Source organism: Crotalus tigris, unplaced genomic scaffold (genome assembly GCF_016545835.1).
Source record: "Crotalus tigris isolate CLP2741 ecotype Arizona unplaced genomic scaffold, ASM1654583v1 scf7180000018268.1906537, whole genome shotgun sequence".
NCBI lineage: Eukaryota > Metazoa > Chordata > Lepidosauria > Squamata > Viperidae > Crotalus > Crotalus tigris.
Window position 1 is genome coordinate 1223996 of NW_024096914.1, and position 14556 is coordinate 1238551.

At 41.7% G+C, this 14556-nt stretch overlaps 1 protein-coding gene across 1 annotated transcript in view; it reads right to left on the minus strand.

Moving 5' to 3' along the window:
* TUSC3 (tumor suppressor candidate 3) overlaps window positions 1–14556 on the minus strand; it is a 148498-nt gene that overhangs the window by 74924 nt on the left and 59018 nt on the right. Inside the window, exons 3-5 of the mRNA XM_039349415.1 lie at window positions 11180–11297; window positions 2905–3045; window positions 920–1060 (exon numbers count right to left, since the gene is read on the minus strand). Of these exons, the coding sequence (XP_039205349.1) occupies window positions 920–1060; window positions 2905–3045; window positions 11180–11297 (400 nt within the window). The remainder of the gene's footprint in view (window positions 1–919; window positions 1061–2904; window positions 3046–11179; window positions 11298–14556) is intronic.

Below are 14556 nucleotides of genomic sequence, written 5' to 3' on the forward strand. Positions count from 1 at the left end.
AATATAGCTATTGAGGAGCTGGTAAAGCTTCTTCAAAAACAACCTGCATGCACAGCCCTTCCACTAGGACACCAGTCAAGAGAATCACCTCTGCATGCACATAGGGACAGCTGGAGACAACTCTCTAAGCAACTGCTAAGCTTGGCAAAGAATGCTAGTTCTTTAACAAATCAAAGGAGGATACTTTGTTTACACAAACACACTTTGCAATGCTTATGAATGCTCTGCACAGCCCTAATAATTACCAAGGTGGAATCTGACCCAAAGCTGATCTTCTTGAATAGGTCTGCAGCATAGCAAATTTGTATTTTGCATCGCAGGTCTGTCAAGCTTTAAAACCGTAATTATAATCCTTAAGCAAAATTTTACTGAGAAGCTCAGAAGTATCAGGCAGGACATTTTAAATTCTATTTCAGAGTAACCAATTTTGCACTACTTAAAAACTGTAACATAAAAAAGGAGACATGGGTATACTACACTAAGCAAAAGGCTAGAATTATTTTGTAAATGTGCATGGAACCAACCAAACGGTAATATGAGATTGAAAAAGAAATGAATATGATTTTCAGATGGTGATACCTTCTATAAATTTCTGACTTTCTTTTCCTTTTGACATTTTAACCTTTAGAACTACTGATACTTTAATAAACACTCACCAATGCTGGAACCAATTAAAATTTGGTTAAAATACCAGTACTCTCCTGACTGCAGGCCCTTACTCAAGCAATACTGTTCACTGCCCTTGAGATTAGGTCCAGCTGTTTCTGTTATGATTTTGTAATCAATGCTGTCTTCCTCTAAGCTATTCATTGATGCAGCACTCTCTCGTTAACAGTCCAAATGAGACTTGAAACTCTGGAATATAGAGAAATGAATTATTTAAATTCAAATTATTTAAATTGTTTTTAAGTTGGCATACCAATGCAACCATTGCCCAACCGGTCTTGTTGTAGATGAATTCCAGGTTGTTTCGACGCAAGTAGAGCAAACCACCAACCAGTGATACCAGGAGAGCCAATGCAATAGTACCTGAATAATTTGGTGGCCTGAACACTCTGATCTGTAAAATGGGAGGCAGGATTTGATTAGTATAATTCTACTTTCTGACACTACAAGAAAGTACAACTTTTAAACAAAATTGGCAGCTCATGATGAAACTCATATGCATGAAAATCAATCAAGCCATCTAGTACAACTTTATTTGCTGTTATGAAAAAAAATCTTCAAAACATAAAGCCAATATGAAGAGAGGTGTTTCTATGAACATGAACACCCAGTTAAATTCCAAATAGAAATCGTTATGCTCCAGGAAATAAAACAATATAAATACATAATTTGCACTTTGTTCATTAAATAAAATCAATCTTAATATCTTCCTTTAAAGAAGAATTTTATAAAGTTGCAGAAAATCTCCCAAAGTCTGGAGTTCTATAATCTGAGAGGGAGGGAGGGAGGGAGGGAGGGAGGGGGGGAGGGAGGGAGGGAAGGAAGGAAGGAAGGAAGGAAGGAAGGAAGGAAGGAAGGAAGGAAGGACATAATGAGTCGGTCTGCAATGAACTAACTTTAATACATAAAAATGTATTTATTAAATTTATATGTCACCCATTTTCACTATGCAGAATAGTAAAACGTATCTCATTCATAGTGCATTAGACACAACTAGAGCAGGAGCCCTAGCCTATCTTTAGGCATAATAGTAAAATGCTAATAAAAATAGCATGAAGTCTTCATGGACATTAATATTGTAACTGACTAGGGAAAAGAAGTTCAATATACAATGCACCAGGAATAGATTAACTACTACACTATATAAGGTAATCATTCATGGCAATATCACTGTATTTAGATGGCAACAATAACTCCTGTAACTTTTTATACAAGAAGTTTTTGTCCATTTCTCTGACCAGTGTGTCTTCTAACACAAGATTGGAAAATGAATGTATTCTCTCAATGTCACTAAATGTAAGTCCCAGCCAGATGGTTCAAAGTCTGATCCCAAGTAAAACAGACACTGAAACACATGGTTGTGTCCATCATAACAGCAATCAAGGACAAAACTATATTTGAGAGAATATGCTCAAGATAATGAGTGAAGCATCTATTGTGGGTTCTATGAGTGAGGCAATTATCAAACTGATAACAAAACAGCCATGGAAAGAAAACAAGATGAATAAATTTAAATTGGAAAGGATTTTTTTTTTTAACCTCCCTGTAAAATAGAAAGGGATACAAAACAGAACAAGAGCTATTCTGCAACTCTTTCAGGAATACAAATAGGAATCATTTGATAAATGAACTCAGGATCTGCTTCCATCCTATCTCCTCACAAAAGATGTAAAACAAATCCCTTTTTATTTGATTATTAATATTATTAACAGTATAGGAATTCCAAATCTGCTGTTCATTGGAAATTATGAGAAACAAGCATAACTGGCAGGCTTCAAATGGTGGAAAAGTGATTTCAATAAGTTTGTGCAGCACTCTTGCTACTACATCTGTATACAGTTAAATAATGTTTTTCAGTGTGTTTATGTAACTGTGCTCTTAAAAAGTCAGACTTCTGGAATTATTACTTGCAATAAGTAATATTTCAAGTGGATGCTTACATTAATCACCTAATTGATATACTATCATTCCTCATGTTCTGTTAGAAGACAGCAAGATTAATTTTTTAGCTATGCCAAGCAAGTCTGAAATACATCATTATTTTTTTCATCTTTTACATTACTATAGAGTGATGAAAGGGCACTGTTGGTACTGTTATTATTTTAGTCCTTTTTTGTAGAAGAATATTGTGGGGGGAGAGAAAATCATTGAAGGGTGAATCCCAATTCCTAGGTCAATTTGTTGCAGAACCTAGAAGATTAAAGTGGGTCAGTCTTTTTCTTTTGTTAAATGACTTACGTGAACATCCATTCTGTCAGCAATCCATTTAGCTAACTGTTCTGCAGCAAATCCAATTCTCTGTAGGTCAAATGTGTCTGCTCTCTTAGGCTTACCTTTTGGAGGGAAATGCATGAAGGTTGGAGCAGAGTTCATATTGAGCTGAAACAGACAACAAAGATGTCCTTAAATACTAAATAAACATACCAGTTCTTTGACTTTATCAGTCTCTTTGAAAGCCATTACCATAAGTCGTAATATGATACAGAAATTCTAACTAGGTAGTGTTTCAAAAGCTACCAATCTTCCTACAACCTAAATAAGTGGGTAAAATCTGACAGGGAATTTTTAGTGAGAGAAGCAGTTCTATAAGTGAAAAAGAGGTCATTCCCCCCCCCCCCATAACCTCAGCATTTGCTCTGGAGCAACATTCATTCGATGTGATTGTTCTCCACTACTAAAGTAACGTATCATATTTATTTGCATAAGAAAAGTCATATTGCAATTTCATAGAGCTAGGACCCTGTAACAATTACAAGTTTGGAACAACATTTTCTCTAATGATGTATATATGCCTAGCTGCTTTCATTCAGCAGGATTGTATGTTTACTACACAACTGAATTATGCTACATAAATATATTATTTAAATACTGCAAATTCAAATTATCTATTATAATCAAGCGAGATACTAAATAATTGGATTTATTCCTAGTACAACATATTCTGTTCCTTTGTTGAATATCTGTTGACAGCTCAATGTGTTATAAAATAGCAATATGAGATACTATGAAACATTTTTTTTTGTCAAATGTGATATCTCACATAATGATGTGTGGATTTGCTGACTGAAACAAGAAACTGTTTTATAAATCTAAGACAATTGAAAGTTTTCTTATTTTTAAATTTCTTCAAGTAAGTACTTGCACAAACTCAATTATGCCAAATGGTGGGAAGCAGTTGCTGGGGGTGCAGCTTTCTCCGATACAGGATGAAATAGATCACCTATTTCCTGCATAGCTCTTTTTTCCGTAAGATGCACTTTTCTTTAGCAGCAGCATAATGACATCACAAATTTCAGAAAGCTAAATCTATCTCCTAAGGGTCTTTTTTATTTTTTAGGTTATACTGGAACAAAACAATGCTCAAATACTTCTGATCATTCCTATCATAGTTTAGATGGCTGGGAAATAACTTAATGGCAGACTACCTGATACCTTCAAATCTTTTTTTTTTTTTGCCTCTTTTTCTTACGCAAAAAAGATACCATGAGTAACATTTGATGGCATCTATAAAAAGTCCAGCTAAGATTCATTGTGTGGGAAAGAACAGCAGGGAGGGCAGGGATTTTAAGAGCTACATACAATTCTCTTTAATATTCCCATTCCAGAAATCCCCCTCCTCCAAAAGGGCAAGGGAATAATTGTTGGCCCGTCCATTCTGGGAACCTTAAAAGAGGCGTTGTCTTACCTGAACGCTTTTTCTCAGCAGGATGATGTAGAATCCACCGGATGGGTTATTACAGCTTTCCCGCTCAGCAGACTAGGTCAGAACTTTGGCCACGCCTCTCCTTTGGGTGTGACTCCCAGTTTTGACGAGGTGAAACAGCTCTGACGAATTCAAAGTAGTGGCTCCATTTGTTAAACACCAGTCTAGACTATCTGTATGGGAGGGTGTGGATTCTACATCATCCTGCTGAGAAAAGGCGTTCAGGTAAGACAACGCCCATTCTCCAGCAGGATGGCTGTAGAATCCACCGGATGGGACATACCAAAGCCCTTATGTCCCCTTGGGAGGGAGAGTCTAGGCTCGTAAACCTTGAGAAGAAACAACCTGTTGGAGTACACGCCTGCCAAACGCAGCATCAGCCGCTGCAAAGGCATCTACACGGTAATGCTTGACAAAAGCCGAAGGAAAAGACCACGTTGCAGCTCTGCAAATCTCCTCCACTGAAGCCTGCGTGGACCATGAGGCCGACACGGCAGCGCCGCGTGTTAAGTGAGCTGTAACGTGCGAAGGGGCGGGGATTGACTGAGAGGAATGGGCTCGAGTTATATAAGCCCTAATCCACCTACCTATGGTTGAAGAAGAAACTTTCTTCCCCATGGCCGAAGGTTGGAAAGATACAAATAGGGCCTCCGACTTACGGAAGGATGAAGTATGTTTCACATAGTAACGCAGAGCCCTGCGTACGTCTAACTTATGCCACTGACGTTCCAACCTGTGCGTGGGGTTGGGACAGAAATTGGGGAGGATTAACTCCTGAGATCTGTGAAAGATAGTATTAACCTTTGGGATGAATGAGGGGTCCAGTCTAAGGACCACCCTGTCCTCGAAGAAGGTGCATAAATCCTCTCTGACTGACAACACGGCTAGTTCTGAGATCCTTCTAGCTGAGGTAATAGCCACTAGAAAAGCTACTTTTAAAGACAAAAAGTGGAGAGAACATGAACTGAGAGGCTCAAATGGAGACGATGTCAAGGCCTGCAGCACCTTGGTTAAATCCCAAGAAGGATAGCAATGTGCTGCAGGGGGTCTGGTATTGACTGCTCCCTTTAGAAAGGCACTGATTGCCGGATGTTGCGACAAGGGACTGGAATTGTCGCAGGAAAGGACCGTTGAGAGGGCCGCTAGTTGCCTGCGGATAGTACTGGATGACAAACCCTTATTCAAGCCTTCCAACAAATAATCTAGGATATTAGGAATAGTAACCGAGAGTGGTTTAACATGTATAGAATACCACTTGCAGAATCCTCTCCATGTGGCGTCGTAGATCCTGTTCGTCGAATGGCGCCTCAATGCCTGTATCATCGAGATCACTCCGGATGAATAAGACTGTTTGGCTAAACTTTCCCGCTCAAGAGCTAAGCAGCTAGTTGTAGCCACTGCGGGTCGGGATGTAGAAGGTTTCCCTGGCTGAGGACCACTCGGTCTGGAGGGATCCTCCACGGAGGTGATATCGAGAGATCCAGAAGGTCGGCAAACCACGGACGCCATGGCCAATGTGGAGCAATCAAGATTACCTCCGCTCCTTCCAGGATCAGCTTGCGTATGGTCACCGGTATCAGAGAAAGTGTGGGAAGGTGTACAAAAGCTGCGCCAGTCACCGACATCGAAGGGCATCCGTTCCTTCCATTCCCCGTGTCGGAAATCTGGAAAAGAACCTGGGAAGCTGTGTGTTCATTGGGGTAGCAAATAGGTCCAGGTGCGGTCGCCCGAACCTTCGTGAGATCTCCTCAAACAGAGCCGGATCCATCGCCATTCCGCATGGTCCACCTTGGCTCTGCTCAGAGAGTCTGCTTGACGATTTACCTTCCCTGAAATATGTTCCGCCCTGATGGAACCCAAATTTGACTCTGCCCAAAGACCCAGAGCCGATGCTTCTCGCATCAGTTCCCAGGACCGGGTCCCTCCTTCTTTGTTGACATGAGCCTTTGCTGCTACGTTGTCGGTCAGGACGAGGACATGTTTCCCTTTTACTAGAGGAGAGAACTGAAGGAGAGCTAGGTGTATGGCCCCGAAGTTCGAGCCAACTGATATTGTGCATGAAATCCAATCGGGTCCACTGTTCCTGAGCCAGATGGGTCCCCAGGCGAGCTCCCCAACCGAACAGACTCGCATCTGTTGTGAGGGTGACCCGGGTCGGCTCTCTGAATATGGCTCCCCTGGTCATCGCGGATGATGTCCACCAAGTTAGAGACCGTAGTGTGTGATGTGGAACTGTGACCTTCCTGGTGGAAGCACTGAGGTTCTGTCTTTGATAAGGAAGGAGGAACCACTGCAGGAGTCTAGAGTGGAGCCTGGCCCATGGAACGATGCCCATGCAAGATATCATCTTTCCCAGGAGTTTTGACAGCTGTGCCAGAGGCACCCTCCTGTCCTTCTGAACCTAATGGACCAGTTGCCTGAAGCTGATTCGACGCTCCTGAGAAAGATATACCTTGCAAAGTGATGAGTCTATTATTGCCCCCAGGTATTGAAGTCTCCTTGTGGGAGTGATGTGGCTCTTCTTGAAATTCACAGAGAATCCGTGATTCTGAAGGGTGAGTATTGTGTTCGTCTGACTGTGCTGTTTGGAGAGAACTGGACTGGACTAGGATATCGTCCAGATAACATTGTATGCGCGCTGGCATCATCCTGAGGTGGGCCGCAATGACTGCTAATATCTTTGTGAAGACCCTTGGGGCTGAGGATAGACCGAAGGGTAAGACCCTGTATTGGTAATGCCAGTGCGTATAGCAAAACCCAAGGAACTTGCGATATTGGGGTGAATGGGAATATGTAGATACGCCTCCATGAGGTCTATTGAAGAGAGGAAGTCTCCCTTCCTGATGCTGGCCAATATGGACCTTATGGACTGCATCTTGAACCTTCTGTAGGTTAAGAAATAATTCAGTCCCTTTAGATCCAATATCGCCCTCCATCCTCCTGAGGTCTTTGGGACCATGAAGACAATGGAGTAGAACCCTTTTCCCTCCTGGTCCCTTGGTACTGGTTCTATGGCCTGAATTGATATTAGATGCGAAATGGCCGAGGCTACCAAGTTTGCCTTGGTAGTGTTTCGGGAGAAAGGGCACTTGATGAAGCGGTCTGGTGGGGGAGAATAGAACTCTAGGGTAAGGCCGTACCTGATGGTTTCTAATAACCAGGCATCGGAGGTGGTCAGTTCCCAGACGTCGCTGAACCTTTCCAGCCGACCCCCGATGGGAGAGTCCTCCCTGGCATCACTTGGACCACCTGAAAGGACAGCCTCCAGATCCTCTGAAGCAACGCTTAGATTGGAATTGGCCTCTGGCTCCAGTATTTTGGCGATCCTGAAAACAATCCTGGAGTAGAAGGATCGCGAGCCTCTTGACCAGTCCCAGGATTGTCCTGGCCAAAAGGGCTGTCTCCACTGCCAGGAGCCGCTAGGATGGAAGCTTGGTTTACAGAATTCCTGTGGAGGTCTCCTGTCCAGTTTTTTTGAAGGGTGGACTAAGATCTTGCGTTTGTCCTTGCCCTTGCTAACATGTGGATCCAAAATAGATCCAAACAAGAGTGTCCCGCTGTATTTAGATGTTGACAGGCGCCATTTAGCCTTCAGGTCTGTTTTCCAATGTTTCAGCCATAGGAGCCTACGAGAGGCGACCGTGGCTGCTTTAGATCTTGCAGACTATTTAGTTGCGTGTAAGGAAGCGTCTGCCATGTATTGTGAAGTGGCCATTATTTTGGCCAAAGTTTGATGTGTTCTATCCTGCTCTGGAGGGACTCTGGCCTATAGTTCACGAAGCCACATGATACAAGCCCTGGCGAAGAAGGAGGAGGAAGTTGCCACCTTGGCAGCCCAGGCCGAGGCCAGGTGTGCCCGATGGAGAGAGAGCTCAAATTTCTTGTCTTCCACCTTCAGGGCCTCTGCCATGTCCCCTGGAATAGCAGATGTAGAAAACAGTGAGATCAGAGGACTATCAACCGTGGGTACCTCCAACAGTGAGGCAAATGAAGGAGAAACGTTAAACAGCTTCTTTTCTACACTGTTAGGAGTTAGGTGGGGCTGCCAGCGAGGACCACTGATCTTCCACAGAGGTGCGGAAAACTTCTGGGCAAGGAATGTACTTGTCCTCCGCTACCTTCCTCGCGAACAGCAGATTGGACTCCTGACTGGTGGAAGGTTTTTCCTCCTGTACAGAAGTTAGATTGACAGTGGTAATTGCTTTGATTAGGAGAGATTTAAGGAGAGAGGGGTCAAAGAGACCTGAATTTACGGACTGCTCAGGAGCAGCCTCTTCATCTTCCGACAAGGGCATGTCAGCTATGTCTAGCTGTCAGCTATGTCTAGCTATGTCCACCAACTCCGCCTCTCCCAGCTGTGAGGAGGTCTCTGAAACATCTGTGGCGGAAGTAGTGGCTTTCTCTTTTTGGGATGGAGGTTGGAAGGTCAGTTGACCCTTGGAGGACATAAGCTGAGTGAATGCATTTTGCAAAAAGGCCTGAAATTGAGCAGACCATATGTCCTCCTGGGATCTGGCACTAGGGCCCCCCACAGTCGGAACATGATCTGGTGAAGATGCAGGTGATGAGGAGTGAGGGGAACCAATCTGCCCAGTTTCCCCCTGAGGAGACCAAGACCTTAGAATTTCCTGAGAAGGAACAAAGGTAGGCTCGGGCATAGGGACCCCAATGGGGCAGGGGAAACCATCTCAGCCTCATTGAATCTAAGTTTTTGGGGCCTGGAGAATTGTTTTTCCAATGCCAAATGTCTCCTCGAGGCCTCTCGCTCAGCTGTTTTAGAGGGCTCCTTTTGAGAGATGTTTTGTTTTGGCTTTGTTCTTCCCCCCCAATTCAATTTCAGTGGATCTGCGCTTTTGTTGTTGTGGGGGGGGGGGCATTCTGGAGCCCTGTGTAGCTGAATGCGAGACATCGTCTGCCATTGCGGACCAGATATACCAAGTAGGAAATACCTGGAGGTGGGGAAAACAAGTATGCAGACCAATGACAGAGATGTAAAGATCACAATCCTCGCTCTGTACAACGCAATGGCCGGACAGTCAGGCACTTCATTGAGAAAACGCCAGTCAGGCCAGTGACAAATGCTACCTTAGTAGAACAGTTGGGAATAAGGAGGTCTTTCCCCTTCCTTCATCTGGGTGCTAGGATGGCAACCACACAGATATGCTGACAGAAATTAGGTAGCTCAGTAATTTGTGGACTGAATGGATTTGTACTCCCCGCCCTATTATGGGCGATGAGTCAGACCCAAGGGTGTCTGGATAGTTCACTTTTTTTTTTTTTTTTAGGTACTGTAGATATTCCCTTCACTCAATGGAAGGATCTGAAATCTCCCTGCTCATAGACACACCCAAGATGGTGCCCGGGCTGAAAGACATGCCCTCAACGGCTGCAGACAGTTGGAGCATGAGGCCAAAATGGCGGCCGCGCTCCCTAACGGTTTCTTCCCCAGAGGGTGTAATTTAGGGGGTAAATTAAGACAGTCAGGAGCCAGGGAAAAACTCTGTGAATGACTTGCGGCTTCGCGCCTTCCTCATGAGGTTAGAGAAGGTGATCCGCGGTTCCTCTGATCTGCTCCGGCCACCGAAAGTGGTCTGTGCGCCTCAGCTGAGCGAGTGGCAGCCGCTGCTGCTGCCTAATGCGCTCCGAGTCTCTCCGATCAAAGGGGAAGGAAAATGATCCATTTTTAAAGAGAGCCGAAGCTCTGGGCTCGATATCACTGAATGCAATGAAGGAATGCTCCTGGTGTGATCAGAAGGCGATCGGAGGTCCGGAGCTCCGAGCCGGAGGTCGGGGCCGTCTGCCTGACAATTTCGATAAATTTGCTCAGTTTCTCAACGATTTGAGTGTTGCCAATGACAATTCAGCCAAATAAAATCGAATTGAAGTCTAAATTCAAGAATTTCACTCTTTTTTAACTTAATCTGTCTACGGAGCCTAGAAAAACTATGTGCTGCCGAGCTCAAGACTAAGTCAAAACTGGGAGTCACACCCAAAGGATGGGCGTGGCCAAAGTTCTGACCTAGTCTGCAAGCGGGAAGGCTGTAATAACCCATCCGGTGGATTCTACAGGCATCCTGCTGGAGAATGCAGTTTTTGCAGTCATATGAAGTCCTCTCTCTCTTTTTTTTTTTGCATCTTGCCTTTAGGGGGGAAAAAGAATTCCATATTATGTATGACTTGGTGGACAAATATGAATGTTCAATTCAAATTAAATTCAACTTTGGACAGAAAAGGAGAAAACTAGTCAAAGATTCACAATGACTTGCTCTGGGGAATATAAGGCCTGGATTAGATAAATGTTGGAGCTGGGTCAGAAAGGATCAAGTACATTAGCATTTTTATAAACAGGGGAACCAAATGGTATGTGATGCTGTTCTCTGTTACCAATTAATGTTTTATAGTGGGGTTGCACCCCAATAATCTCAATCATCTTAGAGTTTTAAAAATATATAAATAAGCAAAATATTTTTCAAATGTTAGAAAATAAGGGGCCTTAATTAATTCTCATTCAAGCTGAGTTTGAATTGTAATGATGTTATAAATACATTCATGCAGTTTTCTTGGCAAATGTATACCTGGCAAACGGTTTACTTTTAGGGTCTTAGTGTTGTCTATAGGCCTGATATTCCTGAGATATCTTCCATCCAGCTACAACAAAACTGTGCCCTAATGCAATTTAGCTTCCAAACACAAGTTACCAGCTAGGTATCAATACTACACTACCATACATAGAACAAGAAACGCAAAGTGTTCTCAAAGAAAGGCTTTCCTTTAAATGTAGTTTTAGCAATCTCTAAGGCGCACCCTCACCTGCTGGAAAACATCCGCACCTTCATCATAATCAACTAGAGTGAAGAAAAGCTTGTTTGAGAATGCTGAAGAGTAGCGCCATGAGTTAGCCAATACTTGATATTCTTCATTAGCTTGCCTGAAAGTAAAACATAAACATAACATGTTCAACTTCTTAGCAAATATACCAGCTTGAACTACCCTTTTCCCTGCAAAAAAGTTATTGATATACAGTAATTTCCTGCAAAATCCTGCTAAACTGTATTAGCCAAATCAAAAGATGAAAGAATAAATAAGAAACAATAATTAGTTGTTTACCCATTGTAAATATACAAAGATTGAAAACAAAGAAATAATGAAAGCAAAGATACTTTTTGTTTCTAAAGTTCCAATAGTAATAGGTGCCCTAGATGCAATCCCAAAACATCTGGAACACCACTTGAACAACATCAGCATTGACAAAATCACCAACTGTCAATTGAAAAAGGCAGCTTACTTGGAACAATTTATAACTTACAATGGTTCATCTAACCCAGGGGTCTTCAAACTCGGCCCTTTTATGACTCATGGACTTCAACTCTCAGAATTCCCCAGCCAGGCACACTGAGTCATAAAAGGACCGAGTTTGAAGACCCCTGATCTAATTCCATCAAACCACATATTGCTATCCTTGGGAAGGTTCTTGGGAAGGACTCAGCAGGTGGACAAAGGTGATAAATCCAGGCTAATTATCTGATTGATTGTGCAACTAATCACAATAATAAGAATTGAGAACATTACAAAGTAGAAAAATCTGAAATCTGAAAATCAAAGTTGAAAGATTATGGCATAAACTGGCATTGGTGGTCCCAGTGGTTATCAACAAAACTTTTAGAAAATTTGTATATTGACAAAATTTCCATCAATCAATTACAAAAGACAACACTGCCTGGACCTGCATATATAATATGGTAATGCATTATGATATCCTAGGTTCTTGGGAAGAGTTCAATGAATATGAAAGTCAACTCCAGCTACTAACAGTTGTGATTTCATATTTTTATGCATATAATAGTAATAATAGAAGCAAAAATACATTTTATAATATAAAATATAAACATATGGATGAAGTTGTTGAAATACAAAGGAGGAAAAGCAGTAATTGTGTGTATACATGCAAAATTATGTTGTCCATTTCCCCTTATATCTCTTTCCTCTCCCCTTCTGCAAATATGTCAGTGATAGTGAGAGGGAATGAAAAAGAAGACAAGGGAAAGAAGTGGGTCACTCATAATTCAATGACTTAAAGTCTTTTATTAACATGGACTGTCCATTTATCAGCCTCAGCAGTTTCCACCTGTAAAATAAGATTATCTTAAATTGTCCTCTAAAGTTGCAATCCTATATTGTGCAGGGAGCGTATGTTACGGGTTCTATCACTTAAGAAGCTCCCTTTAATATGCTCTAGACCAGTGTTTCTCAACCGTGACAATTTTAAGGCATGTGGACTTCAACTCCCAGAATTCCACAGCCAGCATTGCTGGCTGTGGAATTCTGGGAGTTGAAGTCCACGTGCCTTAAAATTGTCAAGGTTGAGAAAAACTGCTCTAGACAGAGGTATTTTTTGCTATGCTTCCTGCATTATGAAATCTTCTTCCCCTGTCCAAAGAGACATTGAGAGCTGTATTTCTCATATTGTTCATAACTGTATGCATGCCCATAAGTTGAGAACAGGTAGCTCTCAACTTATGACCACAATTAGGATGGGTATTTGTATTATAAGTTGTTGTGGTCATGAATCAAATCATCACATGACTGGATCCAATTTTACAACCATTTTTGCCATGGCTGTAAGTCACGTCACCACAGTTGTAAGTCAAATTATGTATTCACCAGTCTGAGTCTAGCTTCCCCAATGGCAGGTGTTTTTTTTTTTTAATTTTTGCTGGAAACCTGCAAAAATAACACAAATCATGCTCACAGATACGTTGGGAGGGTGCAAGCAATCTTAAATGTGAGCTGACTGCTTAGTGCCCAAATTGTAATCATGTGACTGTGGGGACGGTGTGACAGTTGTAACTTTGAATTTGGATTACATTGAAGTTTTCCTGAGGCAAATTCCCAGGTTAATTCAAATAATCACTAAGCAAAAGGTCCTAAGCTCAGGACTACCTGTAAAGGTATGCCTTGAATGAAATTGTATATTTGCGGGAGGATGAGAAGGGGAGAAAAGACAGTCTACTGTAAAGAAAACCTTCATCCTTTTTTTTTTTTTTAGAATACTGGTCTAAATTTTAGGTGTTTTTTTTTTATAAAAAAAACCAAGAACAATTGATCCATATCAAATGCTGATGAAATAAATGGAAAGGGGAGAACTGGGAAATTTTACTCCATACCATTAACAAAATTATAGCCATTAGTGGATGTGTTTTTTTAAAGTTACAGTTTTTCTAATATTAAATTTATGCGTTTTTAATCATGTTTGCTTAAAAGAGAAGCATTATTGGATCTAGGGTTCCAAAACATTATCATGAACTCTACCTCTCTAAGAAAAGGACATCAGAAAGAGAGAAAAGAACTTTCCTTTAGGGTTCTAAAGCGGTGAGTTTTGGCTTTTATCATTTCTTTACATACCAAAGCCATGCTTTATCTTACAGAGTTACATACAGAAATAAGATTCAATCAGAGCCTCTAGGAGTGGAGATCATGGGGCATCCAAGACACACTGAGTTCCTACATGAGAAATGGAGTGTTGAGGTAGGTGAACTCTGTGGCATACTTAGATAAACTGACTTTGCAAAATTATCATTCATCTAGGGCAAATATAACACATTGCTCCCAGGAGACGAGAGCTGATTAAGAATCAGCTGCTTCTATAGAGACAGATCACTGCACAAGTTAGCTCAGTACTCAGTCAATTTTTGCTGTACACATCTGAACAACTGGCCCAGAACCTGAATTTTTGCATTTCTACAAAAAACATGGATAAATGCTTCTGTACTGTTTTTTGAATTTTGATCTGGGCAGCTGAATCACAGCAAAGATAAACAGTTCCAAAATATTAAAAAAATAGTATTTCCCTCACCCTTTCCCAAAATGATACTGCTGAAATGATAAACAAACCAAACCAAAATCCATACAGAGTAGATTTTGGGGCAGAAGGACTTTGAAGACAGTTTTGAAGCTTAGCCAAGCCAAGCCCCAAAGGCTGTGACATTATTTAATTCTAAAAATATACATTTTGTACTTAGATTCAAAATGTACCATGCAAGAGTGAAAGGGCTTATCATGGGATCCATCATTTGGCTAGTTAAACACTGAGATATTCTCTCCTAAAAACTTAAAAGAGACATCTGAAATATGTCACCTAAAGAGGAAAAGGTTGCAAAGTTTGCTGGGTTGTGCACATCAGGCCTACT